At 60.6% G+C, this 26,929-nt stretch overlaps 18 protein-coding genes across 18 annotated transcripts; 11 read left to right on the forward strand and 7 right to left on the reverse strand.

The window, feature by feature from the left end:
• On the forward strand, positions 1–483 carry OT_ostta14g00610 (HAD-like domain; the record flags this gene model as incomplete). Its single annotated transcript, XM_022982512.1, has 1 exon — positions 1–483. A coding segment is annotated over one exon (483 nt), but the record flags the coding sequence as incomplete, so codon positions are not given.
• Positions 484–757: 274 nt separating this feature from the next.
• Positions 758–1,309, reverse strand: OT_ostta14g00620 (Ribosomal protein S4/S9, N-terminal; the record flags this gene model as incomplete). Its single annotated transcript, XM_003082814.2, has 1 exon — positions 758–1,309. The coding sequence occupies one exon, from the start codon at positions 1,307–1,309 to the stop codon at positions 758–760; it is 552 nt and encodes a 183-aa protein (XP_003082862.2).
• A 728-nt stretch (positions 1,310–2,037) lies between these two features.
• On the forward strand, positions 2,038–2,607 carry OT_ostta14g00630 (Thioredoxin-like fold; the record flags this gene model as incomplete). The annotated part of the gene is made up of 1 exon (XM_003082816.2): positions 2,038–2,607. One exon carries the CDS (start codon positions 2,038–2,040, stop codon positions 2,605–2,607), a length of 570 nt encoding a protein of 189 aa, XP_003082864.2.
• Positions 2,608–2,809: 202 nt separating this feature from the next.
• OT_ostta14g00640 (CRAL-TRIO domain) lies at positions 2,810–4,444 on the reverse strand (the record flags this gene model as incomplete). The annotated part of the gene is made up of 1 exon (XM_003082817.2): positions 2,810–4,444. The coding sequence occupies one exon, from the start codon at positions 4,442–4,444 to the stop codon at positions 2,810–2,812; it is 1,635 nt and encodes a 544-aa protein (XP_003082865.2).
• A 127-nt stretch (positions 4,445–4,571) lies between these two features.
• On the forward strand, positions 4,572–5,673 carry OT_ostta14g00645 (rRNA small subunit methyltransferase I; the record flags this gene model as incomplete). Its single annotated transcript, XM_022982513.1, has 2 exons — positions 4,572–4,707; positions 4,757–5,673. The coding sequence occupies 2 exons, from the start codon at positions 4,572–4,574 to the stop codon at positions 5,671–5,673; spliced, it is 1,053 nt and encodes a 350-aa protein (XP_022841294.1).
• A 115-nt stretch (positions 5,674–5,788) lies between these two features.
• OT_ostta14g00650 (SAM-dependent methyltransferase RsmI, conserved site) lies at positions 5,789–8,554 on the forward strand (the record flags this gene model as incomplete). Its single annotated transcript, XM_003082819.1, has 1 exon — positions 5,789–8,554. The coding sequence occupies one exon, from the start codon at positions 5,789–5,791 to the stop codon at positions 8,552–8,554; it is 2,766 nt and encodes a 921-aa protein (XP_003082867.1).
• Positions 8,555–8,721: 167 nt separating this feature from the next.
• Positions 8,722–9,549, forward strand: OT_ostta14g00660 (Ubiquitin-conjugating enzyme, active site; the record flags this gene model as incomplete). The annotated part of the gene is made up of 2 exons (XM_022982514.1): positions 8,722–8,755; positions 9,134–9,549. The coding sequence occupies 2 exons, from the start codon at positions 8,722–8,724 to the stop codon at positions 9,547–9,549; spliced, it is 450 nt and encodes a 149-aa protein (XP_022841295.1).
• Positions 9,550–9,946: 397 nt separating this feature from the next.
• Positions 9,947–10,690, forward strand: OT_ostta14g00670 (Pentapeptide repeat; the record flags this gene model as incomplete). Its single annotated transcript, XM_003082821.1, has 1 exon — positions 9,947–10,690. One exon carries the CDS (start codon positions 9,947–9,949, stop codon positions 10,688–10,690), a length of 744 nt encoding a protein of 247 aa, XP_003082869.1.
• Positions 10,691–10,735: 45 nt separating this feature from the next.
• Positions 10,736–11,614, reverse strand: OT_ostta14g00680 (unnamed product; the record flags this gene model as incomplete). Its single annotated transcript, XM_003082822.1, has 1 exon — positions 10,736–11,614. One exon carries the CDS (start codon positions 11,612–11,614, stop codon positions 10,736–10,738), a length of 879 nt encoding a protein of 292 aa, XP_003082870.1.
• Positions 11,615–11,703: 89 nt separating this feature from the next.
• Positions 11,704–12,945, forward strand: OT_ostta14g00690 (P-loop containing nucleoside triphosphate hydrolase; the record flags this gene model as incomplete). Its single annotated transcript, XM_003082823.1, has 1 exon — positions 11,704–12,945. One exon carries the CDS (start codon positions 11,704–11,706, stop codon positions 12,943–12,945), a length of 1,242 nt encoding a protein of 413 aa, XP_003082871.1.
• Positions 12,946–13,160: 215 nt separating this feature from the next.
• Positions 13,161–17,480, forward strand: OT_ostta14g00700 (Lycopene cyclase-type, FAD-binding; the record flags this gene model as incomplete). The annotated part of the gene is made up of 1 exon (XM_022982515.1): positions 13,161–17,480. One exon carries the CDS (start codon positions 13,161–13,163, stop codon positions 17,478–17,480), a length of 4,320 nt encoding a protein of 1,439 aa, XP_022841296.1.
• A 156-nt stretch (positions 17,481–17,636) lies between these two features.
• On the forward strand, positions 17,637–19,312 carry OT_ostta14g00710 (Nucleotide-binding, alpha-beta plait; the record flags this gene model as incomplete). The annotated part of the gene is made up of 2 exons (XM_022982516.1): positions 17,637–17,996; positions 18,860–19,312. The coding sequence occupies 2 exons, from the start codon at positions 17,637–17,639 to the stop codon at positions 19,310–19,312; spliced, it is 813 nt and encodes a 270-aa protein (XP_022841297.1).
• A 97-nt stretch (positions 19,313–19,409) lies between these two features.
• OT_ostta14g00715 (unnamed product) lies at positions 19,410–19,728 on the forward strand (the record flags this gene model as incomplete). The annotated part of the gene is made up of 2 exons (XM_003082826.1): positions 19,410–19,440; positions 19,583–19,728. 2 exons carry the CDS (start codon positions 19,410–19,412, stop codon positions 19,726–19,728), a joined length of 177 nt encoding a protein of 58 aa, XP_003082874.1.
• Positions 19,729–19,872: 144 nt separating this feature from the next.
• OT_ostta14g00720 (Band 7 protein) lies at positions 19,873–20,873 on the reverse strand (the record flags this gene model as incomplete). Its single annotated transcript, XM_022982517.1, has 2 exons — positions 19,873–20,629; positions 20,782–20,873. 2 exons carry the CDS (start codon positions 20,871–20,873, stop codon positions 19,873–19,875), a joined length of 849 nt encoding a protein of 282 aa, XP_022841298.1.
• Positions 20,874–20,957: 84 nt separating this feature from the next.
• Positions 20,958–21,848, forward strand: OT_ostta14g00730 (Nicotinamide N-methyltransferase-like; the record flags this gene model as incomplete). The annotated part of the gene is made up of 1 exon (XM_003082828.1): positions 20,958–21,848. The coding sequence occupies one exon, from the start codon at positions 20,958–20,960 to the stop codon at positions 21,846–21,848; it is 891 nt and encodes a 296-aa protein (XP_003082876.1).
• Positions 21,849–21,927: 79 nt separating this feature from the next.
• Positions 21,928–23,013, reverse strand: OT_ostta14g00740 (Phosphoesterase domain; the record flags this gene model as incomplete). Its single annotated transcript, XM_003082829.2, has 1 exon — positions 21,928–23,013. One exon carries the CDS (start codon positions 23,011–23,013, stop codon positions 21,928–21,930), a length of 1,086 nt encoding a protein of 361 aa, XP_003082877.2.
• A 123-nt stretch (positions 23,014–23,136) lies between these two features.
• OT_ostta14g00750 (Quinoprotein amine dehydrogenase, beta chain-like) lies at positions 23,137–25,968 on the reverse strand (the record flags this gene model as incomplete). The annotated part of the gene is made up of 1 exon (XM_022982518.1): positions 23,137–25,968. One exon carries the CDS (start codon positions 25,966–25,968, stop codon positions 23,137–23,139), a length of 2,832 nt encoding a protein of 943 aa, XP_022841299.1.
• Positions 25,969–26,131: 163 nt separating this feature from the next.
• Positions 26,132–26,863, reverse strand: OT_ostta14g00760 (Mog1/PsbP, alpha/beta/alpha sandwich; the record flags this gene model as incomplete). The annotated part of the gene is made up of 1 exon (XM_003082832.2): positions 26,132–26,863. The coding sequence occupies one exon, from the start codon at positions 26,861–26,863 to the stop codon at positions 26,132–26,134; it is 732 nt and encodes a 243-aa protein (XP_003082880.2).
• Between the last annotated feature and the right edge of the window lie 66 nt (positions 26,864–26,929).

Here is a 26,929-nt window from a genome sequence, read left to right on the forward strand (position 1 = left end):
GTGGCGGAGGCGCTCGCGGCGATACGGGCGAGACACCCCGGGGTGGTCGTCGGAAGCGTCACGAATGGGTTCGGGAGCGCCGCGGGGGCGGGTCTGGGGGAGTTTTTTGACTTTGAAATATCCGCCGAGGCTCTGATCGACGAACACATGGTGCACGGGGAGATGGCGAGAAAGCCGAATGAGTATCCGTTTCAGCTCGCGCTGGGCATCGCGATTGGCGAGCACGGATACTCGGGCGATCCCGAGACGTGGACGCACGTCGGTGACGACGTTTTGAACGACTGTTACTGCGCGAAACAGTTTGACTTCAAAACCGTGCACGTTTGGGATCCGGAGGTGAAGCCGTACGAGAGCGCGGGGGGGGCGCCCACGGCGGAAAAGACGCTTCGCGGAGGCGTCGAGAGCAACAGGGACGCGTACGTCGATGGTGTCGTTCCGCACGTTCGCGATCTTCCGAGGCTCTTGGAGGAGTGGTATCTTTAATGTATTTAGACGAGTTGATTTTAGTGCATAATTGCTTCGTATTAATTGATGTTCATTCGTTCCCGCGCGCGCGTTCGCGAACCGCCTCGCTTCGCAAATGCGCGCGCCCTCCGCTAAATCCCAAAGAACGAACAAAATGTAAAAGCACGCGACGGCGTTGACGTCTAGACGTGTTCAAGTTTGTTCGCTTCATAGCATTCGATCGCCCGAAAAAGTGACGGATCAAGATTTCTCTGATCGACGTCGCTTCAACGCTCACGGCGCCCTGCTCAGCTTACTCCCCCAACAAATCGTAGTCGTCCAACTTATCGTTGTACGCCGCCACCTTGCGCTTAATCTTGCTCGTGTCCACCCACGTCACGTAGTCCTCCATATCTCGAGTGACTACAAATCCCGGATCGCGCACGACGTTCGCCCCCACGCGCACGTGACCCTGCTCGACGAACGTCGTCGCCTCGCGAAGGGTCTCGCACATGCGGTTTCTGACGAGCACCGTCGCCAATCGACGTCGGCAAAAGCTCGACGTCGAAAGACGATCGCACAGCGCCAGCGATTTCGTCGACGGGATCGCTCCAATGTCATGAAGCTTTTTTAACAAAGCCTCCGTCACCTCCACCCGAGTGCCGTCTCGCGAATCCAACTTTTTCAGCGCGGCGGTGAGTTTCGTCACCGACCCGCAGAGTTTATTGAACCGCTTAAACTCGTCTCGATCGCGTAAGTGATACCGTCGAATAGTCGCCACCTCTCTGTGCCCACGCTCGGACTTCCACGAGAGAAAATCAACCTTTTTCAACAACTTGCGCTCGTGATGCCTGAGCTCCCGCATCGCGCCTCCTCGTCTCAATCAAAGTCTATTCCTAGTGTAGATCTCAACTTCGACTCCGATCGATTACTTGCTGCGTTGGCGCATCTTTCTGCGTTTACGTTTCAATCGACGCGTGCGCTTCTTACGCCACTTGGCCCGCTGTTCGATGAAAAAAAAGCACCTCTAGGTCAGTCCACCGCGCGTCACGAGTGCTCACCCCGTGCAGGTTCACGGATCCCCGAGCGATCGCCCCTCGCCCCTCCCGCGTCGTCCACCTCCCGATCCCACCGCGGACGTCCCCCACCCCTCCCACGGGATTTCACACGTCCATCATCCGCGGTCCGACCCGTCCCGCGCCCGCGCGCGCGCGCGCGCGCCCGTCGTTCCCCATCGCGCGCGCGCGCGAAAAAACCCTACGCCGCATCCCGCATCAACCGTCCCGCGGTCGCGGTCGCGTCGTCGCCGCGCGCGTCGCGCCAGCCCCCCCCGCGCGTTTTCGCTTCATCGCATCGCGCGTCGCGCGCGCGCACCATGGTCCGACCGACGACGCGGAGAAGTGTCGACGGTCGCGCGGCGCCGCCCGCGATGGGGCGGGCGCGGGTTGCGACACCCCGGTGTTTTGTACACATACTACACGCGCGTATACGCCATCAAGTACACGCGACATCGTACGTGATGGACGATAGAGGTACACAATACGTGGCGAGCCCCGCACACGTCGACGCCACGTTCGCCACGCGTCGATCGCGATGAAGTTGTTGTACTTTCCCATCAACGCCCGGAACGTCCTCGCGGAGTTGCTCGCCCGGGAGAAAGGCCTGGCGCTCACCGCGGAAGTCCCGGCGTGGCCGGAGTACAAGGCGAAGACGCTGTTCGGACAACTGCCGCAATTGGAGGATGGGGCGATGACGATTTGTCAAAGCATGGCGATCGCGCGCGTCCTGGCGCGACGGGCGAACGCGCTGGGAGAGAGCGAACGGGATTTCGCGGAGAGTGAAATGTTGTTGGAGAAGTTTGTCGAGGTGTACGACGGGCTGAAGGAGGCGCACGTGTACGGGAAGGGGACGCCGAAGGAAAAGGTGGCGGACGTCGTCGCGGCGCTCGCGACGCATCTCGAACAGATGGACGGGATGGTGAACGCCGAGCGTGGAACCGTGGGCGATATCTCGGCCATCGCGGCGGTTGTCATCGCGAAGGAGTTCGGGGTTGACGCGATCACGGCCAAGGCGCCGAAGGTGAAGGCGTATTACGACGCGAAAAAGTCCGTCGTGGACGCCGTGTGCGGCTCGTACAGCGCGTGGTTCAAGCCTGAGGCGTGAGCGCGCGTCGTCGTGTCGCCAAAGTATTACTTCTACTATTATTATCAACAGTACCGGTACTTGCATTTATTCACGAATCACATCGTATCGCAACGTCCCGACGATCGCGCTCTAAAAGTAAATGATCAACCCACGTCGGACGCGACCGTCGAAGAGAGTGGGACCCAAAGTCACGTGCATCGATTGCGTTAATACACGAGTTTCATCGCCAATCGAGGGCGAAGAGCCGACGGAGTGAAGAGCCAAGTATGAGTGCTAAGAGTGCGAGGACGAGCGCGAACTCGATCGCTCGCACGAGGAAGGATACCGAGAGCGCGGCTATCGGAATCGGGCGAATGCCCGTGGTGAACGGTAACTTCGGGAGTTTCGCCGACTTTTTCGCACGTTTCCGAGGACTTACACTCACTGTCCCCGGAAACCGCGAGATATCTATACTCTTCCGCGTGTTCATCGTTTTCGTAATCGCTTTTACTGCGTTTTCGTGAGCGACGACACTGAGCCACTGCTCGGAGCGGACCAATGCGTCCATCACCGCGCCGCCGCATTCAACGGGCTGAAGTTTCTTCTCCACGCCATATCTTTTTTGAATCTCCGCCGTGGCGTCGCCGGTACAGATGACGAACTTGTTCCTCGCGCTCTCCGTGAGAAGGAGTTTTCCCACGGACCAGAGCGCGGCGAGCAGGAACGGCGTGTTCGTGAGGATGAAGTGTGCGAAAGGCTCTGGGTGAAATTCAGCGACTGCGAACTGCTTGGACACGGCGGAGAGGAAAGACCTCGAAAACATCGTCACCGAGACTTTCTTGACGTCGATGATGAACAGCGGGAGCTTGCCGCTCAGGTTTTCGCTCGGATCGCCGAGGACGTACTCGTACATTTGGTTCACCGCAAACCAAGAATCCCTGGCGCTCAAGGTGAGCATTTTCTTCAAACCATCGTTCGTGAGGAACCCGAACAACATGGTAGGGTGACCCTCACTCGCGGGCCACACCTTGTACATGTCGAACGTGTCCGATAGCTTACGCGTCATCTCCGTTCGAGTCGCCGGCGCGTCGATTTCCGGGTGCACGAAACCAAACTGCGGTGGGAATCGCTTGCAGAATCGCAGCATAAATACCCGCGTATACAGCGCAGCACCGAGATATTTAGAGTCGTGCGCGTGCGCCAGACACGCCGCCTTGGTCTTGTGCACCAGCCTCAGCTTGCAGTACACGCCGCCGTGCGTGGCCTGGCACAGACGTCTCAAGAACCTGCGACACGCCTCCCTCGCCGGCGTCTCCGCGCCCTCGAACACGCGCATCGCGAACTCAAACTGCGTCGTCTGCATCACGTCCGCGATCGCGTTCCTCAGATGTTCGATCTGCTCATCTTCCGACATCTTCAGCGTGCACGGCCTCCCGAGCTTGACGTCCACGTTCGCGCACGTCAATCCGTGCTCGATGATGGCCAATATCCCCGGCGCCGTCCACGCCTCACCTTCCCACGGATATACCGGCATCCCCCCGAACGTGCGCTTGACCTCATCGTCGACGTAAAACGTCTCGACGTCCGCCTCGCACGCGCGCGTCGGCGTCGCCGGTCCCGTCCACGGCGTCGGCTCCTTCGCCCGTCGCCACTCCGCATCGCTCTCCGTCGCCACCGCGCGATCGAGGAACGCATTTTCAACGCCCCCCGTCGCCCGCCCGCGTCCGCTCGCGCTCGCGCTCGACGGAGACGTCCTCGAGACGTCGCGATCCAATGCACCCACCGCATCTCCGGCGTTCGCGTCATCCTCCACGACGTCGCGCTCGTCCGTCGCGCCCGTCGCGGGGTCGATCGGGCGCGAGCGCGCGCATCCCATCCTCCGTCGCGCGCGCCGTCGCGACGCGCGCGCGCCGAACGCGCCCGACGCGACCGCGCGCGTCCGTGTGTCGCATTCGCATCGACGTCCCTCGACGCCGTCACCGCGGCATCGAGCGACGCGAGCGATGCGCGCGGTCGCGGCGGCGCTCGCGCGGGCGTCGACGCGGGCGACGCCGCCGCGCGCGCGCGAGCGGGCGCGTCGTGGGCGTCGATTCGTCGCGACGCGTGGATGGACCGGCGGCGGCGGCGCGTCGCCGAACGGCGCGCCGGCCGCGCGAGGACGACGACGGCGGAGCTGGAGACGCGGGAGACGATTGGGCGCGCGCGCGCGGTGGGGAGAAGGGGGCGCTGGAGGCGGGATTGTACTTGGTGGCGACGCCGATCGGGAATTTGGAGGATGTGACGATTCGAGCGCTGCGGACGCTGCGGGACGCGGACGCGATCCTGGCCGAGGACACGCGAACGACGAGAAACCTGCTGAACGCGTACGGGATAGCGACGCCGTTGGTGTCGTATCACGCGCATAACGAAGCGCGGCGAAGGGAGGGGACGTTGCGACGCTTGGCGAGCGGCGGGGCGTTGGCGTTGGTTTCGGACGCCGGGATGCCGACGGTGAACGATCCGGGGGCGGATCTCGCTCGAGCGGCGGCGGAGATCGGGGTGAGGGTCGTTCCCGTGCCGGGACCGAGCGCGGTGTTGGCCGCGCTCGCGGGAGGGGGGTTGCCGACGGATGAGTTTACGTTTATAGGATTCCCGCCGCCAAAGTCGTCGGCGAGGACGAAGAGATTGAAGAGTTTTGCAAAGGCGAACGCGACGTTGATCATGTTCGTGCCCCCACACAAGCTCTTAGGGACGCTCGAGGACGCGGTGAAGGCGTTGGGGAATAGACGGTGCGCGGTGTGTCGGGAGTTGACCAAGGTGCACGAGGAGTTTTGGCGCGGGACGCTCGATGAGGCGCGCGAAGAGTTCGAGCGTCGGGCTCCGCGAGGGGAGATAACGCTTCTCATCGAGGGATACGGAGACGGTAGCGCGTCTACCGCTGCGAGCGATGACGAGAGCGATGAGGACATTCCGAGCGCCTCGAGCGTCGAGGAGGCGCTTCGAGCGATGCTCGCCGATGGCTATTCGCCGTCAGAGGCGTCGAGACGCGTCGCCAAGGATCTGGGCGTTCGAAGACGCGATACCTATGGAGTCGCCCAGAGACTTTCGGAGGAGATCAAACGTTAATTGACGGTGAGAGATCTCGTCGTGGATAATTGGTTGGCGCGCGCAAAGGCGCTCGTTAACAATCGATACGGCTGACGGCGGTTAAAAATATACAGGTCCTCCGCCACACCCGTGCATGCCCGAAGGAGATGCTTTGCCGTTCGGTAGAAGTCGTCATCGGGCATACGAGGACATCACTCGAGCTCTCGTCAAGGGCGTGGACGTGGATGATCTTGAACCGATGACGGCGTTGCTCCACGCCAAGCGCGGCTCAGTGGGCCACGAAATCAACGCGCTTCGAAGCGAGATTGCTCGCGTGCAATCGACGCTGAGTGCGATTAAGAGCGGAAAGGCCGGCGGCGCGAGCGCGTCTGCGTGCGCGTCGAATCGTCTTACAACCATCGCTCGAAAGAAATGGAGCACCATGGAGCGCGCTTCAAAGAGGCGGAGCGGGGTTCAAAAGGCTCATAACCTCTGGAAGTCCTCGCGCGCTCGCGATGAAGAAGCGCAAGAATTGATTATACAAAGGGTACCGGAGCCGGCGACGCGTGGGATGGCCATCATGCTGTCTCGTCGGTTGGATGAAGTATTACCCGAGGGTTCTATCGAGGGTAAATGTGCTCGGCTTGTCGAGCGGGGCGGACTCGGGGCCACGAACGGTGAAGTGCTGCGCCGTTCGAGTTTGCAAATCGACACGTTCAGCGACGATTTTGCGATTCTCGACACTGCCTTGCGCGAGGGCGCGCGTCAAGTGAGCGCGGGGTGTCGAGATAGAGGAGTACTTATCGACTCGATTCGGGAGCGCTATGGCGAGCTCTTCTCCACGATGCGAAATGTCTGCGATCGCTGGTTGAGGCGAAACGAATCGCTCGTGATCGAAATGGATGGACTTAAGGGTGCGCTTGACACGAAAGAACTCGAACTTATCGAGTTGACCGAGTACGCCACGCGATGTAGGCACGAAGCAGACTCTGCCAAGCGCCAGCAAAGAGCCGGTAGCGAGCGAGCAGATCTCATCTCAAAACGATCACGCGAGCGTGAGCGTGAGCTCATAACGATGCAAACTATCGATCGTGCGGAGCTACGTCGATTGCACGAGCGAATCAAGCTCACGGAGTTGCAGCATAGACGTGACGTTGAGTCGGCAGTTTCGTCAATGGAAGATTCACTTCACAAGGCGCTGAACGATCGGGACGAGCTGGCGAAACGCGTAAGCTTCCTCGATAACCAACTGTTGACGACTCGCATGATGTTGCCAGATAAATCGTGCTACGCGACGTCGGATACGCAAACGACTACTGAGGATGCGAGATGTCTGGCTCTCGCGGTGGCGGCGGCGACGACCTCGGATGGGATCGCTGTTGCGATTCAGACAGATCCATGTGCCCATTACAAACGGCGGCGTAGGGGCAATGGTGCGTTCCCTAAAGATAGTTCTACGTTTCCAGGACTTCTCCACTCGGACCAGAACTTGGATACATGGAAACGCGAGGCGCTTGGTGGATTCGCTTCGCTCGTAGCTTCAAAGAAAACTGGACGTCGCAAGCCTCGTGCGTGGGTGCTCAAATGCATAGCGCACATATACGCTGACAAGCTCATAGCGGATGCCGCCGTTCAGGGGCACGACGAATTTGCATCGATGCGTGAGACATCATCCACGCAGCCGCTCGCGAATTTCGTGTACGATTGGCACATGCATAAATTTGGTCTGAGACAGCTGGCGGAGGCAAACTTGCTCGACTTGATCGCGTCCACAGTGTACCATGCCGCAGAGTGCGGAATCGTTTCCCAGTTTGGCGTTTTATGTGGATTCGAAAGCACGTTGGCTCAGCAGCAGGGTCATCACACTCATCAGCGCGCGCCAACACTGACGGACGCGCCGGCGGTTACGTTCTACCTTCGACTCCTCGAGGGATTAGCCGGTGACGGTCATTTATCACAGTTATTCATTGAGTTCGGGATGTCAAACGACCGCAGATGCGACGGAGTGATGTCATCATCAAACTCACTGGCGCTCACGCGGGCCACGGAGGCCGTGAAACGCGCGTTCGAGGAGTTTGCGGATGATACGGTGGCGCTAAAGGACTTCGTCGCGTCTCAGCTCGGGGTGAAAAATATCACGGGAACGTCTACGATTAGATTCTCGACGCTGACGGAAAAAGTGATGGATGAATATACATCGAGACGAGCCGCGAGCACGGAGACGCTCAAGGCGTTGTTTCGAGCGGCGGACTGTGACGGCGACGGCTTGTTGGCTCGGGATGAATTTTACGCAGCGATTCGGCTGGCGAGCGCAAGGATCACTGACGCTGCCATCGGTACAATTTTCGAGACGTGCTCGAGGCGTAGTCGCGCTGATACATCGCAACACGTCGTCGACGCGGACAGTTTCATCAAAGCATGCGTCGCGAACGGCATGGAGCGGTTTCGATTGGTACTCGAGCGATCGAGTGCTGCGACTGACACTTCAACCGTGACGTCGTCTCGTAAGAAACATGCGTCGACCACAGCGGTGCACTCAACGTCGTCATCGATAAAGACAATGTTCGATGTCGTCGATGCGCACATCGCCGCACCAGACGGCGCCGTCGCCAGATTCAAAGCGCTCGCGGTCGACGCCAACGTTCCGCTCGAGCGATGTCGTCGCCAGCTCGAGCGACTCGACGCCCTTCGCGCATCCTGCGTCGACGCCGAAGCCACCCACATCGCCCTCAAGCTCCTCGCCCACGAGGTCCGCGCCGCCTCCGTGCGCGCTAAGGGTGGGTTCAAGCGTCTTGGCGTCGCCGTCCTCCATCAAGTCTCCTTCTCGTTGCGAGCCGAAAAGACCCTCGCCGAGGGCCGATCACCGAGCGACGTCGACCGCGATCGCGTGCGAAGCGAAGAATTAGACCCGCTTTTGTAAGATCGCATCGATCGATCGATCGAAACCGCCGTGCGCGCTCGACACGCGCCTCGCGTCGCGCCACCACTCGAGTGCCAACATTACAACCTCCTCCTTCTGACTCCTTCGCCCAGCCCTCCCGCACTCACAGACGCGCCGTACGCCGTCGCACCGAGCGCGTAAACGTCATGGCGAGCAAACGAATCATCAAAGAACTTTTGGGTGCGTCTCGCGACGCCGATGGATCGACGCACGACGCGTCGCATCGACGGAGAGCGCGATTAGACGATCCGCGCGGAGGACGGCGCGAAAGCGGCGCATCGGTGGAATCTCCTTCGTTCGCGAACGCGCGACGTCGTCCGGGGAAGATGGAGGCGCGCGTTCGAGAGGGACGGTTTTCATGCGGTTTCTGAGCGCTCGTGAGGGCGGTTTAGGGCGGTGACGACGCGTCGACGGAGGGGCGGTGACGTGGGTGGTGCTGACCGCGTGGGATTGAGCAATCGGATACTAAAACGAGCGATGAGCGCGCACGAAGGGCCGTGTACGCGCGTCGAGGGCGCGGAGACTGACTAACGTGATGGACTTCACTCGATGACGCAGATCTGCAAAAGGATCCACCGACGTCGTGCTCGGCGGGGCCGCGATCGGACGATGACATTTTCCACTGGGACGCCACGATCATCGGTCCGTCGGACTCGCCGTACCAAGGGGGGCTGTTCTTCGTCGCGATTCACTTTCCGCCGGATTACCCCTTCAAACCGCCGAAGGTTAACTTCAAGACGAAGGTGTACCATCCGAATGTGAACAGCCAAGGGTCAATTTGTTTGGATATCTTGAAGGAGCAGTGGTCGCCCGCATTGACGATTAGCAAGGTGCTCCTGAGCATCTGCTCTCTGCTCACCGACCCGAACCCGGATGATCCCTTGGTACCGGAGATCGCGCACGTGTACAAGACCGATCGCAACCGATACAACGAACTCGCGAAGGAGTGGACGCGCAAGTACGCGACGTTGTAGACCTGGCTCAGCATGGAGGGACGGACGAGGCGAGAGAGAGCGAGCGCGGGGACGCGAACAGGATGGTGAGATAACACAGAGGCCAACGGTCGACGGGCGAGCGGCGAGCGAGAGATAAGGGAGATGAGAGCGGGCGGATTCGAGAAGAACCGCCCCGCGAGCCGCGGACGCGCCACGCGCGAATCGAGAGAGATCGGTCGGCGAACACAGTAGCGACAGAAAGAGAACGTAACGGTCGTTTTATGATTTTAACGAAACGACAGCTCACACGCGAACCGCGCGCGCTTTGCCTCGAGACCCTCGTCCTCGAACGCGAGCGAGCGCCTCTCCGTGTCCGGCGGCGTCCCGCCTCGCGCGCCTCACACGTTCTCGCGCCTCGCGCGCGCACTCACACCCCATGCGCGCTTCATTCGCTCCGAAAACCATCGCCACGCCTCCCAAAGTCGCGCGCACGCTCGGGCTTGAGCGCGCGCGCGTCGAGAGCGCGGTTTCGGACAAGAAAGGACACGTCATCACCTCCATCGCCCTCGCGACCGCGTTCGCGTTGAGCGGTGCGCCCGCGCACGCCGAGCTCAACCGCGCCGAGGCGAACCGCGGGGGTGAGTTCAACCGCGGAAGCGCGAAGCAGTTCGGTGGGTACGACCTGGTCAAGGTTGACATTGCGAAGGAGTACGGGAAGGACTTGCGCCTGAGCAACTTCACGGGAGCGGACATGCGATTCGCCAAGCTTCGCGGGGCGAACCTCAGAGGGGCTTACATGATGAAAATGGTCGCGCCAGAGGTGGATTTCACGGGAGCGGACATGAGCGACGCGCTGATGGATCGATCAGTGCTCGTCGGCGCGAACTTCACGGACGCGGTGCTGAACCGCGTCGTGTTGACGAGCAGCGACATGAAGGACGCGATTATTGAGAATGCGGACTTCACGGACGCTTTGTTGGATCCGAAGACGCAGCAAGCGTTGTGTAAGACGGCGAGTGGGAAGAATCCAGAGACTGGGGTGGCGACTCGCGTGTCGCTCGGGTGCAGCGGAGGTCGCGCACGGGTCTCATCTCCGAGTAGGTACATGACAGACGACGAGGCCGAGAAGCCGAAAGCCGAATTCGATTCGAGTCGATTCTCCATGTATTCTTCCCAGTGAGGCGATGTTGTGATTGATTGATTTTTGCGTGCCTATTCCATCAACTTATTCCTGACCCGAGTCCTCGCCGCCAAAATCCGCGTTATGCTTCCGCTTCGGTGGCGCGTGGGTTAAACCTCGAGCCGCACCGCCGAATCCCACACCCTTGGCCACGGATAAATCGTCCGGTAAGGCGAAGATCGACCCCTTCTGAATTCCCGTCGTTTTTCGTTTCTTCGCCTGAAAATTTTGCCAGCTGCTCGCCTTGGCGTTGTGCTCCGCCGCAACCTCCTGCTGACGCTGTCGACGTTTAAACGCCTTCAGCTTCTTTCGCTTCGCCTCCATCGTCACCGCGTCGTCCGTGGGTTTGATCAACAAGTTCCTCGGTGCTTCCTTTCGCGTGTACTCGGTTTTCATCGTGTGCTCGACGAACCGCTTCGGCTCTGGGACGCCTTTGTACACCTCCCTCGGCGCCGCCGCCGCCGCCGCCGCCGCCGCCGCCGAGCGCCCACGATCACCAAAGTCTATCTTCACCTCCGTCACGTCCACGACCACGCGCTCGTGCGTCTCTCCCACGTACACGTCCAACTTCCCGTCCTCGCGCACTCGCACGCACCGTCCTCTGCGCTCGGCGTCCCCGACCAACACGTCCCTTCCCACGAACGTCCGCGCCAAACTCGTCGGCGTCGCCGTCGCCACCTCCACCGTCGTCTCTCTCGCGTCGCCATCGTTCGCGTTCGCCGCCTCGAGCGCGCTCAGCGTCGTCTCCAGCACGTCTCGAGTGATGCCGATGACCTCGACGAGCGAATCCTTCATCTCTCGCATCTCCGCATCGCTCGGATCCTCCCGCAGCGCGTCCTCGACGTCGGCGAGATTGTCCTCGTACTCTCGGAGCTTGGCTCGGAGCGTCTCCGGGGTCTGCGCCTCGTCCTCGGCGTCGGACATGATGGATTTCCAAAAAAGTGCGTCCGCGTCTGCCGTCTTTCGAACGTCACTCGTCCGCGCCACGCGACGCGAGGCGACGACGGGCGACGATGTCGACGCGCGCGATCGCGTCGCGCGTCGGAACGCGCGCGACGTCCTCGCGGGCGGTGCGTGGACGCCGAGCGGTGGATTCGGGGCGGCCGCCGCCGGTTTTGAGAAAGTTTGCAAAATGGGCGTCGACCGCGCGCGTGACGGCGACGACGGCGACCACGGACGACGCGGACGATTCGGAGACTTTCGATGACGCGATTGTGAGCGAAAGCGTGGACGAAAACGCGGATGAGGGATCGTGGGACGAGGACGAGGACGAGGACGAGCCTGAGCCGGAGCTCGTGCCGTACATCGGCGGCGAGCTTCTAAAGGCGGATCCACCGGGACACAAGTCTGGATACGTCGCCATCGTGGGCCGACCGAACGCGGGGAAGAGCACGCTGATGAACGACCTGGTGGGGACGAAGCTCAGCATCGTGACGTTTAAGCCGCAGACGACGCGACATCGTATTCTCGGCATCGTGAGCGAGGACGCGTATCAGATGGTTTTGTTGGATACGCCGGGAGTGATGGTGGAGGAGTTTAACAAACTCGATGGCATCATGTTGAAGAGTGTGAGGAATTCGATGGCGAACGCGGACGTGATGTTTTACATCGTGGACGCCGCGCGGGATCCGTACGGGGCGTGGGAGGGTTTGGCGCCGAAGAAGGGTAAGCGCGTGCCAACGGCGTTGATCCTGAACAAGTGCGATCTCGTGGGTGATCGCGAGCGAATCATGGAGTTGATCGATTACTTCCGGGCGCAGGATGGGATCGACGACGTTTTACCGATTTCAGCGCTGAACTCGACGGGTGTGGAAAACGTGAAAAATTGGGCGCTCGATCGGCTCCCGCTCGGACCGACGCTGTACCCGAAGGAGGCGATAAGCGAACATCCCGAGCGATTCTTCATCGCCGAGATCATTCGTGAGAAGATTTTCTTGCAGTACAAGCAAGAGGTGCCGTACAGCACGCAGGTTTGGATCGAGGCGCACAAGGAGCGCGACGGCGCGAAGAAGGATCTCATCCTCGCCAAGGTCTACGTCGAGCGTCAGTCTCAGATAGGAATCATCGTCGGCCAGGGCGGGGCGGCGATGAAGAAGCTCTCCTCGACCGCGCGCGAGGACATTGAGAAATTTCTAGGCCGACCGGTATTTTTGGACATTCAAGTCAAGGTGCGCGACGGGTGGAGACAAGACGAAGCCTCGCTCGAGGATTTAGGTCTGGACGACCCGAACCGACTCGAGCAACCCTCGATCTAAACGTAAACGTAGCCATCGTGTTGTATCATCACCGCGTAGAGAGGACGCAGATACGTCGGCGCTCGCGCGCCGCGCCGCGCGATCCAGTCGTCGAAGAGTCGTGACTCGCCAAGAGTCCCTCTCGACCGCACAAAACGCGTCCGCGCCGGGCCCGCACTCGCGCGCGCGCGCTCGACGCTCGCGCTCGACGCTCGCGCTCGACGGGCGCGCGGACGATGGCGCGCGTCGCGATCGCGGCGACGCCCGTCGCGCGCGCGTCGGCGTCGGCGTCGGCGTCGCGGCGAGGGAAAACGTCGACGAGACGGATAAAATGCGTCGCGCGCGCCGCGAGGCGGAGCGCGACGACGACGACGCGAACGCGCGAACGCGACGGCGACGCGGTGGTCGGGACCGTTGGAACGCGTGGGATGGGCGGTGCGCGGGATGGACGGGCGCGGACGCGGGATGCGAGAACGCGCGCGGCGAACGCGCGGACGCGTCGGCCAGAGCTCTACGCGTTCGACGCGTCGTGGGATCCGATGCGGAGCGGTGATCGACGGTTGCGAAGTGAAGAGGCGGAGACGCCGTTTCCGGATGCGTTACCGGGACTCACGATGGGGGCGAGCGCGGAGGAGGCGTACGATTTGGTCATCGTCGGGTGCGGTCCGGCGGGGCTGTCGGCGGCGGACGAGGCGTCCAAGCGCGGGTTAAGAGTCGCTTTGGTCGACCCGTATCCGCTCGCGCCGTGGATGAACAACTACGGGGTGTGGTGCGATGAATTCAAGGCTCTCGGGTTCGATGATTGTTATCGCGCGATGTGGAACAAGGCGCGGGTGATCATCGACGACTCGGACCCAGAGGGAAAGATTTTGGACCGAGAGTACGCGCAGGTAGATCGCAAGAAGCTGAAGCAAAAGCTCATCTCGAGGAGCGTGAAACAAGGTGTGGAGTTTGGCACCGCTGCGGTGGAGAGCTGTGATCACGGTCACGAGCATTATTCGACGGTGAAGCTGGACGACGGTCGCACGGTGTACGCGAAGATGGTCTTGGACGCCACAGGGCACTCTCGCAAGTTGGTCGACTTTGACCGCGAGTTCACCCCGGGGTACCAGGCGGCGTACGGCATAATGTGCACGGTAGAGAAGCACCCGTTCCCGCTGGACACGATGCTCTTCATGGATTGGCGGGACGAGCACCTGAGTCCGCAGTGGAAGCGCGTCAACGACAAGTTGCCGACCTTCTTGTACGCCATGCCGTTTTCTGAAACCGAGGTGTTCCTCGAGGAGACGAGCTTGGTAGCTCGTCCTGGATTAGATTTCGACGATCTGAAGCTCAAGATGAAGGAACGTCTCGAGTACCTTGGGGTGAAGGTGACGAACATTCACGAAGAGGAGTACTGTCTCATCCCCATGGGCGGCGTGCTTCCAACTTTCCCGCAGCGCACGCTCGGTATCGGCGGCACGGCTGGCATGGTGCATCCGAGCACCGGATTCATGGTGGCAAAGACAATGCTGTGCGTGCGAGCGCTTGTCGAGGCTCTCGATGTCGCGCTCAAGGCTGGTAAGCGCGGCGACGTCACGGCTGTACTAGAAGCTGCTGAAGCAGCGCAGACGGGGAACGGGACGTTCGATGCAAACGCCACCTCGGAAGTAGTTTGGAACGCAATTTGGTCTCAAAACGATTTGCGCATGCGCACGTTTATGTGCTTCGGTATGGAGACTTTGATGGAACTCGACATCAATGGGACGCGACAATTTTTCGATACCTTCTTCGACCTTCCCAAGGAGGTGTGGGCGGGTTTCTTGAGCTGGCGAATTCAACCAGCGGGATTGCTCGCACTCGGCGTGCAACTCTTCGTGTTATTCTCCAACTACATGCGAGTCACGTTCGTCAGGTCAGCTCTGCCGTTCATGGGATCGTTCTTCGCGAACTTTGCGACAGCCGATAACAAGTTTGATTCAAGCAAATGGGGTGGCTTCGTGCTCGAGACTGGCTCCAAGGCTAACGCGCGAGCCGGTGAAGGACCGATCCCTCCGCCCACGTCAAATCCTACGGCGAAGCCTATTACAAGCAGTCAGATCGATTTTGCGTCGCTTTTGAAGGAAAAGAAGCTCAGCGCGCCGGTGGACTTGAAGCCAGAGACGATGAAAGACGACAGAGAATGGATCGCGTTTCAACAGCGGAAGGTTTTTAGCGATCAGAAACCGATCAAAGAATACCTCGAATATTTAAGCGACGGAGACCAAGTGGACGTGTTAGTCGTCGGCGCTGGCCCAGCCGGTTTGTCTATCGCGAAGGAGACCGCAAAGCTTGGCGTCAAGGTCGGCATTGTTGCGCCGGATACACCATTCGTGAACAACTACGGCGTGTGGCTCGACGAATTCCAGGCGCTCGGTCTGGAGGACTGCTTGCTTCACAAATACGATGATGCATTGGTTTGGTTCGACGAATCTGATCCCGCGAGCGGAAATGACCTCAAACGGCCGTACGGTCAGGTGTGTCGCCGACGTCTTCGAGATAGGTTGTTGCGGGAGTGCGCGGAAGCCGGTGTCAGGTACTTGCCTGGCTTGGTCGACACCGTCCGTCATGGTGATTCGGAGAAGGGTGAGCGAACCGAAATTCAAGGTACGATGATTAAGGATGAGATCGTGGGGGGCAAGAAAATGATTGAAGAGGAATTGCAGCGGGGCAAAGCGTTCAAGCTTTCTTCGCGGCTCGTCGTCGCGGGAACGGGTCACAACCGCGACATTCTGCAGTACGAGGAAGGCGCGCCCCCGGGCTGGCAAACGGCGTATGGCGTTGAAATACGCATTCCAAACCACGGTTTTGATGTTAATAAGGCCGTGTTCATGGATTTTCGCCAGAGTGATCCCGAGGCCGCCGATGAGGAGGCGGATCAAGGCGTCTGGCGCGTGCCCTCTTTCCTCTACGTCTTGCCTGTGGACAAAGATGTCGTGTTCGTCGAGGAGACATGTCTCGTCGCTCGCGTACAGGTACCATTCGATGAGCTCAAACGGCGTTTGTATCGCAGAATGTCACGCATGGGCATGCCGATTGTAGAGAGTGATATTATTGAGGTCGAGGCGAGTTGGATTCCGCTCGGAGGAACACCGCCGGTGGCTCCGCAACGCACCATTGCCTACGGTGCAGCCGCCGGTATGGTTCACCCCGCTTCCGGCTATTCCGTCGTGAATAGCATAAGTACGGCGCCGCGCGTGGCCAGCGCCATGGTCGAGGGGTTGAAAGCGGGCGGCGAGGTTGAAGCGAGTAGGCGAGCATGGGACATCCTTTGGGGTGCGGAGAAGCGTCGACAAATTGGATTCTACCAGTTCGGCATGGAGCTCCTGATGTCTCTTCGAATCGAACAGATGCGAAACTTCTTCAGCACCTTCTTCGCGCTCCCATCGAACTTAAATCGTGGATTCTTGGGGAACAAGCTGTCGAGCTCGGAGCTCATTCTCTTTGCGCTCACGACGTTCGCCATCGGCAACAACGAGCTTCGTGGGTTACTTCTTGCGCACCTAGTCTCTAAAGGCGGTTCTGGGGTGCGTCTGGCGAAAGCGTTTGCGTACCCACTGTTACCAAAGGATGAGAGCGGCTTGGACGTCTTGCAGGTGAATCGTAAGGAACAAATCGACGCAAAGAACACAACGAAGATGATGACGGACTATTACGAGTCACAACGAAGCGGTATGCTTCCAGGTTATATGGGTCGTGACTGGTGGTCCATTGGTAAGCGCTCGAACTCGAACATTGACGACGACGAGCACAATGGTGGGTCTGCCGGCAGTAGCGGCGATGGTGAGGACGGAGCGCGAGCGGACAGAGAGATGGCTGGAGCTATGCGAATGGACGCCTCGGCCGGTGGCGCGGTGCAGTATTGGTCCAACGGTAGTGCGGCCATGATCGTCACCAGCGCCGTTCGCAAGACGGGACTCAGTAGCAACGATTTGTTCGGAGAGACTCGCAAGAAGTACTTGCCGGCAGCTTTCGTTTCGCAAGCGCCGAACGTGGTTCCACCACACCTCACCGGCACGCTGCCGGGAGACATCGGTTGGGATCCCTTGGCGCTCGGCGCGCAGAGCGACATCGCGAGATATCGCGCCCGCGAGCTCATTCACGGTAGATGGGCCATGTTGGCGTGTATTGGCGTTCTCGTTCCCGAATTTCTCGCCCAGAACTCTATCTTTGGCTCCCCGGGCGAGCACTGGTGGAGCACGCGAATCGTGAATGATCCGCTGGACGGCTTCCAGCTCACATACTTGGGCGAGAACATCCCGTGGGGTCTCTTCTGGCTCCCGTTGATTCATCTCCCTCTCATGTTCGTCGCCGAATCCTTACGCAACGGCACCTACGAGCTCGCCGCGTTCAAGGATCTCGACAAGCTCTACCCCGGCGGTCGCCTATTCGACCCGCTCGGCTTGGCCGCCGGCCAAACCGAGGAGGACCTCAACATCTTAAAAACCATCGAGATCCAACACGCCAGGCTCGCGATGTGCGCCTTCAGTGTCTTCCTCATCGAGGGCGCCGCCGGCAGCGGCCCGTTCGACTTTTAGCTCGCTCGATTCAGTGTAATAATTCTTCCCGACGCGCCCTCTGCCCGCGCTCGATCCCACACCCGGGTGCCCTCGATGCGACGGTGAAATTAAAATTCTCAGATCTGACGATCGCGCGCCTCGGCACTCCCCGTCCCTCCGTCGTCGACGGTACCCATGGCCGCCATGCTCGACCAATCCCTGGACGCGATGATCAAAGAGACGCGCAAGGCGACGCCCAAGGCGCGCAAGGCGAACGCGAAGAAGACGGGAAACAAGACGCCGATCGGTGGTAAAAAGAAGATCGGTGGACTGAAGAACCGATCGACCGGCGCGACGCCGATGGCCATGGACATCGGCGGCGGCGTGAAGAAGGGCGGAAAGAACAGGAAGCCGATGCGCTCGAACGCGGCGACGGCGATGGCGATCGACAGCGCGCGAAGAGGGGTGAACGGAAACGCGAGAATCGCCGTGGGCGGAAAGACAAAGTTAATGGTCGGAAACCTCGACTTCAAGGTGAACGATCGTGACATCAAGGTGAGTTTGGGGATGTGTTTTAGCGCGTAGGGATCGATCGAGAGATCATATTGAGAGGGTGAGGCGAGGCTGAAGAGCCCGTCGAGTCGAGCTCTGATCTCAGAGATTCTTTGGATCAATTCATGATGAATTGCCGGATAAGCGTTGGTGAGAGCTCGATGCGGGCGTGTGCGATGCGATCGATCGCTCATTAAACACGCTCGCGCGCGATGAGCGCGGGAAAATCGCGCGCGATGGGATGATACCGTCGCGCGACGCTGGGCATACCCGGGAAGAACTCGATCTAGACGACTCGTTGCGACTGCGAGCAACGGATGCGAACGAAGCGCTGTGCGTTGTCGCCCGAATTAAGGGCTGGATTAAAAACGACGCGCTGATCGAGACGGGAACGACTATACCCGCTCATGGTGGCGCCAAACGAGCGCGCGAGCTCTCACAAACAAATTATGGCGAAGCGCTTCGCTCGGACGAGCCGCGCCGAACGGGACGCGACGTATTTTTTCAGTTTCGCGAGTTCATGACGCGCAGCGGTGAGAACAAAATCCGCCTTAGATGTCTGAACGACCCGTCGGCGACGCGGCTCGTCGCGAGCGAGCAACCTTCATTGGAGTGATGCGGAGATTTTGCAGACGACGAGCAGACATGGACGATTCAGTTTTATTTTCTAAGCTGAACGCCGCCTGATTGATTGATTTATTGATAGATGCCGCCTGGTTAGACTGGTTCGACTGCGACCGCGCTCGTTTTTGACTCTCGACTCTCGACCTTCATTATACTTATTTCGCTCGTGACTTGGCTCGCACGCTTTGGAGGGATGGAATTATTGATATCGCCGCGCTCTATTGTCGATCCGGAAAACGCAGGAACTCTTCAGCCAAGTTGGACGTGTACTCTCTGCTGGTGTGAACTACGGCCCCAACGGCAAGTCCAAGGGCACCGCCGAAGTCACTCTTGCCACACTCGACTCCGCCATGAAGGCTGTGAGCACGTACAACGGCGTCAAGCTTGACGGCCGGCCGCTCCAAATCGTCATCGTTGATGCTCCGCAGAACAAGCAATCTGCCAAGCCCATCACTCACCGACTCTCGGGCTTGAAGCAACAACCGACGAAGAACGGCAAGCAACAGCAGAAGCCTGGCAACCGTGGCGCCGCGACCGCAAAGGTCGTCGCGGCCACGAAGAAGACTGCACCGAAGAAGAAGGCGCCGAAGAAGAAGGCGCCAAAGAAGGAGGATGCCCCGAAGCCCACGGCGGCCGATTTAGACGCCAGTTTGGACGCCTACAAGGCGTCTGCGGACGTTCAAATGGCTGCGTAAGGTGTTCTCTGCACTCGACCTCAACAACCTTGTAACAGAACTACACAAAGGAACATCCAAACCTCGTCACTGTCGGACGCATCGCTCGCAAATCGCCATGAAGAGCGTCATGGATCTCCTCCATAAGGGTGCGTCGCAAGAATAGCCTCGACATTGAACAGACGCGCGGCGACGAGAGTTTCAAAGTCGACGAGAAACTTTTTTCCGATCCGAACCTCGACGAGCTCGGCGACGACTGACGGCTCGCGCGCGTCTATATCGACGACGCAGACGACGGCACGTACTCCAAGGTTCACGTATTCGCGTTCGTGCTCGCAGCGTTGCACGTCGGCGCGCTTGGGTTGTGGGTGTATCTTACGGTTCGCCAACGCCCGGCAACTGCGTCCGAGCGCGTCGATCCGAGTAAGGATGACTAAGACGTCATTCACGACACGAAACACGATGGGAAGGAATGGAGTGATATCTGTCGCCGCGAGAAGTTGGACTACGTAAAGATGTTTACTACATTCAAACCGTTTGAGACTTTCCAAGTATTTCTAGAACGCGAGCGACTTGGACGTTCACTTCTTTCCATCCTTGTCGTTATCCTGCAGGTTCAACAGAAGGGAATCGGCGCTCAGCATGACGCGGTTGCTGGAGTTGGCCATCGTCTGCGCGATGGCTCGAGCGGCTTCAATTTTACGCAGGGTCAAAAAGGCGGGGTTATTTGCGATGGCCTCGCCAATGAGCTTCGCCGACTTCGCTTCACCCTCGGCCTGAATCACCGCCGAGAGCTTCTCTTGCTTGGCTCGCTCGACGACAAACTTGGCTCGCTCTGCCTCTTGCTGCGCCACCTGCTTGCTCTCGATCGCCGCCGTGTACTCCCTCCCGAACGTCAGCGCCGTGAGCGAGACGTCGTCGAGCACCATATTAAACTGACTCGCCCGCTCTTGCAACAATCGACGAATCGCCAGCGATACCTCCTGCCGCTTCGTGATCAGCTCGCTCGCGTTGTGCTGCGCCACGACCGACTTCACTGTCTCGTGAATCACGCTCGGCAACACGCGCTCGTTGAAGTCCATTCCCAAGGTCTTATACACCTCCGGCAACCGCGACGTATCGGGGCGCGTCAAAACCCGGATCGATATGTTGACCATTTGTAAATCTCTCGACCCGCTCTGTGAGTTCACCTGATGCGCCCGCGCGCGCACATCGTAGATGTACGGGCGCTCGACCCACGGCACGATGAAGTGCGTCCCCTCCGAGTACACCTTGTCCTTTACCCCGACGAAGCGATTGTACACGATCGCCCGATGACCGCCTTCAACGTTGAACAAACTGTGTACGCGCGTCACCCGCGACTCGGTCAGTCTTTAAGCTCGCGAGCGCGTCGCGTGGACCCCACGCGACGCGCGCGCGGTGATCCCGCACCCTAATTCACAATCCTTCTCTTCCTCGCGCCCACGCGCTCGAACGCTCGATGCGCGCACCTGTGATAGAGTCCATACGCCCCCGTACCACCGTACACGAGCGCCTGCAGCGCGGCGCTCACGACGGGCGCTGCGTTCTTCGCGGATTGCATCGTAATCAATCGCAGCCGCCGCGTTATGACGTCATTGATTCGCGTGCGCGCGCTCGCGGGCGACGCCCGAGGCGTGAAAACGACATGAACGGCGAAACGACGTCGTTTCGGTTCGACTTCGGCGCGACAGCGCGCGCCGAGCGCGACGGCGACGGAGAGATTCATCGAAAGTGTGAAACCGCGTCGTCGAGACAGTGCGCGCGAGCGACCGCGCTCGACGCCTCGACGCTTCGATACGTCGACGACGCGACGTGGGTCGGGACGTACGAAACGTATGGAGACATTGAGATCGTGCGGTGCGCGCCCGGGTGCGCGGCGAGCGCGTTGGATGGGTGCGACGCGGACGCGGACGTCGTCCCGGGCGTGTACGAGGGCGGGCTGAAGACGTGGGAGTGCGCGGTAGATTTAGCGACGGCGATCGCGAGAGGGGAGATCGATATTGGGAGTTTAAAGAGCTTGGGCGATGTGCACGTGTTGGAGCTCGGGGCTGGGCAGGCGGTGCCGGCGTTGGTGGCCACGCGGGCGTTGGGCGGCGCGTGCGGACGGTTGACGCTGACGGATTATAACAGAGACGTCGTGGAGGAGGTGACGGCGCCAAACGCGCAGGCGACGATGGAGCTCATGAAGGAACATGGGGAGCGTCCACCAAGAGAGATGGTATTTTTGTGCGGCGATTGGAGCGGGTACGACGCGTACGTAGACGCCGGGAGCGTGGACGTGTTGCTGACGAGCGAGTCGATTTATGACGTCGGGCAATACGGAAGTCTGTGCGCGTTCATAGCGCACGCGCTGAGCGATGACGGGGCGTGCTACGTCGCAGCAAAGAGCTATTATTTTGGCGTAGGCGGTGGCACGAACGCGTTCGTATCGTACTGCGAGAAGAATTACGATTTCAAGGTGGAGCGCCTGAAGAAATTCTCAGACGGCAAGTCAAACGTCAGAGAAATCCTCGTGGTTCGAAAGACGCACGATTGATTGAATCAGCGATACACTTCGTCTACGTTGTATTACTAGTTCTCGCGAGCAACTCTTTTAAAAAAATGATGAAGTGATGCTACGCAAGAACGCGCGTACGTCCGTTGACAATTTCAATGACCTGAACGTCGTGGCCGTAAATTCCTCTCGAGGCACCCACGTCGACGCGCCAAAGCGCCCCCTTGCACCCGTTCGTCACGCCCGTGGTTTGTGGGGTGTGTCCGATCACCAAACGTTTCGCGCCCGCGGCGTCGAGCGCGGTGTTGAGCTTTCTGCACGCGCTCGCTTCGTACTGCACCCCGGCATCTTTTCCGCCGTAGTCCCTCGTCCAGACGACGCCGTCCGATTCCAAAACCTGTTTGGGAGGCATCTTTGTCTTACCCTGCATCCACATCGATACCTCCTTGTTGATGCGCTCGAACCCGTACTCTACGTGCGAGAGATCGATCCCGGCGTGCGCGAAAACCGTCCCGTCATCCACGACCAACACAGTCGGTTGCTTCGCCAACCACATCGCGAGCTCGCCGCCCGGCTTGAACAGCTGCTGCCGCGCTCGAACGCCCGCCATTTCCTCATCTTCATCATCTGAATCCACGCTCACGACCTCCCCGTTCTCACCTCTCGCCGCGTTCTTGGCCCGTTTCTTCTCCGCGTACCTTCGACACTCCTCAAACGCCCCGGGCGTGGCGTATCGAAAATCCCCCATCACGTTCATGATCTCGTGATTCCCGTTCATGCACACCACGTCCCCACCGACTTGTCTCGCTTGTTTCCGCAGCGCTCGTAACTTGCGCATGATCGCGATCTCGCTGTCGCCTCGATCCAGGACGTCGCCGACCTGCACGACCACCGCGTCGCCGCCGACCCATTTCCCCGACTCGTCCATGACCCCGGCGAGCTCCAGCGCGCGCACGGCGGCGAGAAAATCACCGTGCAGGTCTCCGACGGCGACCAAGCGTCGTCCGTTGAGCGCTAAACGCGTCATCACGCCGTTGGCGTCGCTCTGGTCGCCGCTCGGTGCTCTCTGCTTCTTTTGTTTTGACGGCGCCGCCTGACGCGCGCGCGCGCGGTCGACGCGCGTCGTCGCGGTGAGCGCGGTTAAGGTTGCGATCACCGCGCGCCTGTGAAACCGATGGGGGTTCGGTGCGGGGGCGGCGGCGCGCATGGGGAATGTGTGATTGCCCCGCTGTGAGGGGGCATCTTACGCGACGCGTCGCGACGCCGCCGCGCGCGGACCGGGTGCGTTTCATCGACGACGCTCGAGGGGCTAGAGAGTGAAAACGTGTGATCATAACGGTACGCGTTCGGTCGCGAAATCGGGAACGCCGTCGTCGTCGCCGCCGCGCACCTCGGCGTTGTCTCTGACGAAGTTTTCTAGAACTTTGATCCCGGCGAGGTTGAAACCCATGATGTCTCGCGCCTCCTTGGCGCGCGAGCGCAAGAGCGGGCGAATGGCGACCAAGGTTTTTCGAGCCTCGGGCACTCGACTCAGGCGGTCGGCGTGGGTGCGCATGACGAGCGTCGCGAGTTTGCACGTGAGCTCGACTTTTTGACCGGCTGTGAGCCAGGTGAAGAGATGGTCCAGGATGGCGTGCGCGAATTCAAAGGGCAGGCACAGGATGGCGCGCTCGAGCTCGCTCGCTCGAATCTTCGCGATGGCGTTCAGCGCGTACTGCGACGGCTGTTGACCGAGGAGCAGAGGGTTTGGCTGTAACGGTGCCAGCTTCCCGCCCGCCTTGACGTTGTCGGCGGCGTGCTCCGCGAAGCGCTTGGTCTCGTGCTCGGCGAGCTCGAGCGCCTCAGCGATGGCATCCGCGGCGGTCAACGTCTCGAGCGTCTTGCGTCCAGCCATGCCCTCTTCACCCTCGACCGGGAGCTCAGTGTTCGGTCGCACGCGCTCGTCGTCGATACCCTCGTCCAGTTTCGCTTCAAGTAGACGCTCTTGCTCTTCATCCACGAAGAAGGGTTCGTCCGTGCGTTCCCACATTCGGAGCGAGCGATCGCCGGAGCCGGTGACGATAAAGTTCCCGCGCGTGCTCACCGCGATGCACCACACCGGGGCGTGGTGCGCCTCGAGCGTGAGCAAAGGATCGAATTTGTCTGCGTCCCAATACTTGATCAGCTTATCCTTTCCCACGGAGAACAGATAATGGGTCTTGGGGACAAACTTGAGCGCCATGACGGAGTCTTGGTGCGCAAAGATGGACCGGTGACAGTCACCGAAATCCAAGCCCCAGATGCGAATGTTCTTGTCCGCCCCCGCTGACGCCAACAACTGAGAGTCGCTCGAGATGTCGTGACACAGCGCCGGAAGTCTGTGGCCGTATAAAGACAGGTTGAACTTCAGGCTATCGACGAAGAACACCTTGAGCGTGTTGTCCAAGAGCGACACGGAGAGCAACTTCCCATCAGGAGTGACTTGACAACTCAACACGTCTTCCGCCATTTGTAGCGTTCGCGTGTGGTTGAAACTAAGGGTTCGCATACCGTCTTCACCTTTTTCCAAGGACCACTCCCAGAAGCGAACCGTCTTATCCGCTGAGGCTGAGATGAAGCCGCTATCGTCGGGAAGCATGGCGAATCCCCAAACCGCGCCTTCGTGTGCCTGCGGGACCGGGAGCTGAGCCCCAGAGTTAACGTCAACAAGTTCGATCGTACCCTGCTTCGTACCCACGATGGCGTGTCGACCGCCTGGGGCGAAAGCGACGCACAAACCGTATCCGCCCTTGATAGTTCGTAAACACTCGCCGTCGGAGATGTTCCAAAGTTTGCATCCATTGCTGGAGCACGACAGCACGGTTTCGTCGTCAGGCGAAAGCGCGACGGCGCGAATATCCGACGGATGTCCTGAGCTGTCAATGGCGTGCACGCGCTCAGGCTCGCCTTCGTCGACGATTTCCCACTCATGCACGGCGTTGTCGTCCAAGAGCACGGCGACTTTGCACATTACGTCTGTTCGCTTCGAAACTTCGCTCGAGAAGGCAAAGCCGCGCATCTTAGACTTCGTTGTCACCGTGGACGCGAGTTCAAGCTCGTCTTGTGCGGCTCGAGCGCCGTCATCTTCGTGTTCCTCGCGCGCCGCGTCCAGGTCGCCGAGCTCCTCCGCCTCGCGTGCCTTTTGTTCCATCTTCTCTCTCTTGCGCTTCAAGCGTCGCTTTTGCTTCTTCGCCGCCTCCTTATCGCCGCGCACTCTGTAAATCTCCAGTCCGCGTCCGGCACCCTGCACACCGAGATATTCACCCGACGAGTGAAACCGCACCGTCATCGCTCTTCCCTTGGCCCGGCGCGTCATCGTCCCCATCGCCATCAGAGGCGACTCGCGATCGAATCCATCGCGCCTTTCATCGCAATCGAATGCGTGTAACTTATCATCCGCTGTGCCGACGACGCATCGCGTCTGCGACGGATTCACGTCTAAACTCCACGTCTCGCCGTCGAAACCCGTGAGCGTCTGTGTGCACGCGCGCGTTCCCAAATCCCAAACCTTCACGTACCCATCCTTGCTCGTCGTCACTAACATTCGTCCAAACAACTCTGCGCTTCGGTGCCCTCTCAGATCGACGAACGCGCAATCGGTGATCTGATCTCGATGTCCTCTCAATCGCGTCACTCCGCTCTCCGCCGCGACGTCCCAAACCACGACGTCCGCGTCTCTACCTCCGCTCACCAACAGACTTCCATCGTTCGAAAACCGCAACGCCGTCACGTCTCTCTTATGTCCTCTCAGCGTCACGTCGCACGCATCGTCGCCTATTCGCCACAACCGCACGCTCCCGTCCGCGCCGCCGCACGCCAAGACGTCTCCGCCCGGCGACCGCGCGAGCGCCGTGACCCTCGGCTGCGCCAACGTCGCCCCGCGCTCGTCCGTGGCCCTCGGCGGGATCAACTGTTCCTCTCGCGTGCCCTTTTTCACGTCCCAGAGCCCCACGCGCTCGAGGGCGACGACGGCGAGTCGTTCTTTCGCCGCCGCCGCCGGACGCGCGATGTCCACGCCGACGCCTTCGGCGACGTTTCTCGGCGCCGGAGGGACGTACGCGATCGCGCCCGCGGTGTCGGAGAGCCCCGAGGCGACGACGCCCCAGGACGCGGCCTGCTCGTAGCGCAAGTACGCCTTGACCATGACGAGAGGGGCGATGTGCGGGACGACGGAGCCGCGGGACGGCGCGACGCGGGCGAGACGCGGATGACGACGCGACGAACGCGATGATGTCGAACGACGCGACGCGATGCCGCGACGACGATGCGTCGACGCGATGATCCGTCGCGAACGCGAGCCGACGGCGCTAGAATATTTCAAAACCGTCGGCGACGGCGCGGTAGGCGCGTTCGTTCGCGTCGTATCGCGCCCGATCCGTCTCGACGCGCACCGTGTACAGCGTGCTCGCCCCGGTGTCTCGATCGACGCGCAACGCGAGCGTGATTTGAATCACGCGTCGAACGCCCAGGACGTCCTTCTCGAGGACGACGTCGTAGTACTCGACACCCTTCTTCTCTCGCGCGAAGCGCTCGCGAAGCGTCGCCCGGGCGCGTCCCCTCGACGCGGCGTTCTCCCCGTCCACCAACCGCGTCGCCACGTCCTCGACCGCGCCGATGTCTCGCAGCGTCATCGGTCCACCCCCGGTCGCGGTCTTGGACGTCACCGAGATCGTGTTCGCCGCTAATCCGAACCGCGCGTCCCGCAAGAACGCCTCCGCGGACGCCGACCCTCCCACGTCAACCTCTTCGTAGTGCTCGGGCGTCTCCGACAGGCGAAAGCGCCCGCGCTCGAGCGCGCGCGCGGACGTCGACGCGAGCGCGTCGCCGCCAAGCGCCTCGGTCGCCCAAGCGTCCGCGCGCGGCGTCGACGCGACCGCGAGCGCGCCGAGGAAACCTAACGACACCGCGACTCGTCGATCCGTCGCGTCGCTCGCGCGCGCGCGCGAAGGCGTCGAACGCGCGCGCGCTCGGACGCGCGCGCGTCGTCTCGGTCGTCCACGCGCGACGGGCGCGCGCGCGCGCGCGGGGGCGGGGCGCATGGACGGACGCGCGCGTGTGGGGCGACGACGACGACCGTGGGTGCCGGTTCGTATTCTCGCGGTTAT

The sequence above is a fragment of the Ostreococcus tauri genome (genome assembly GCF_000214015.3).
Source record: "Ostreococcus tauri WGS project CAID00000000 data, contig chromosome 14, whole genome shotgun sequence".
NCBI lineage: Eukaryota > Viridiplantae > Chlorophyta > Mamiellophyceae > Mamiellales > Bathycoccaceae > Ostreococcus > Ostreococcus tauri.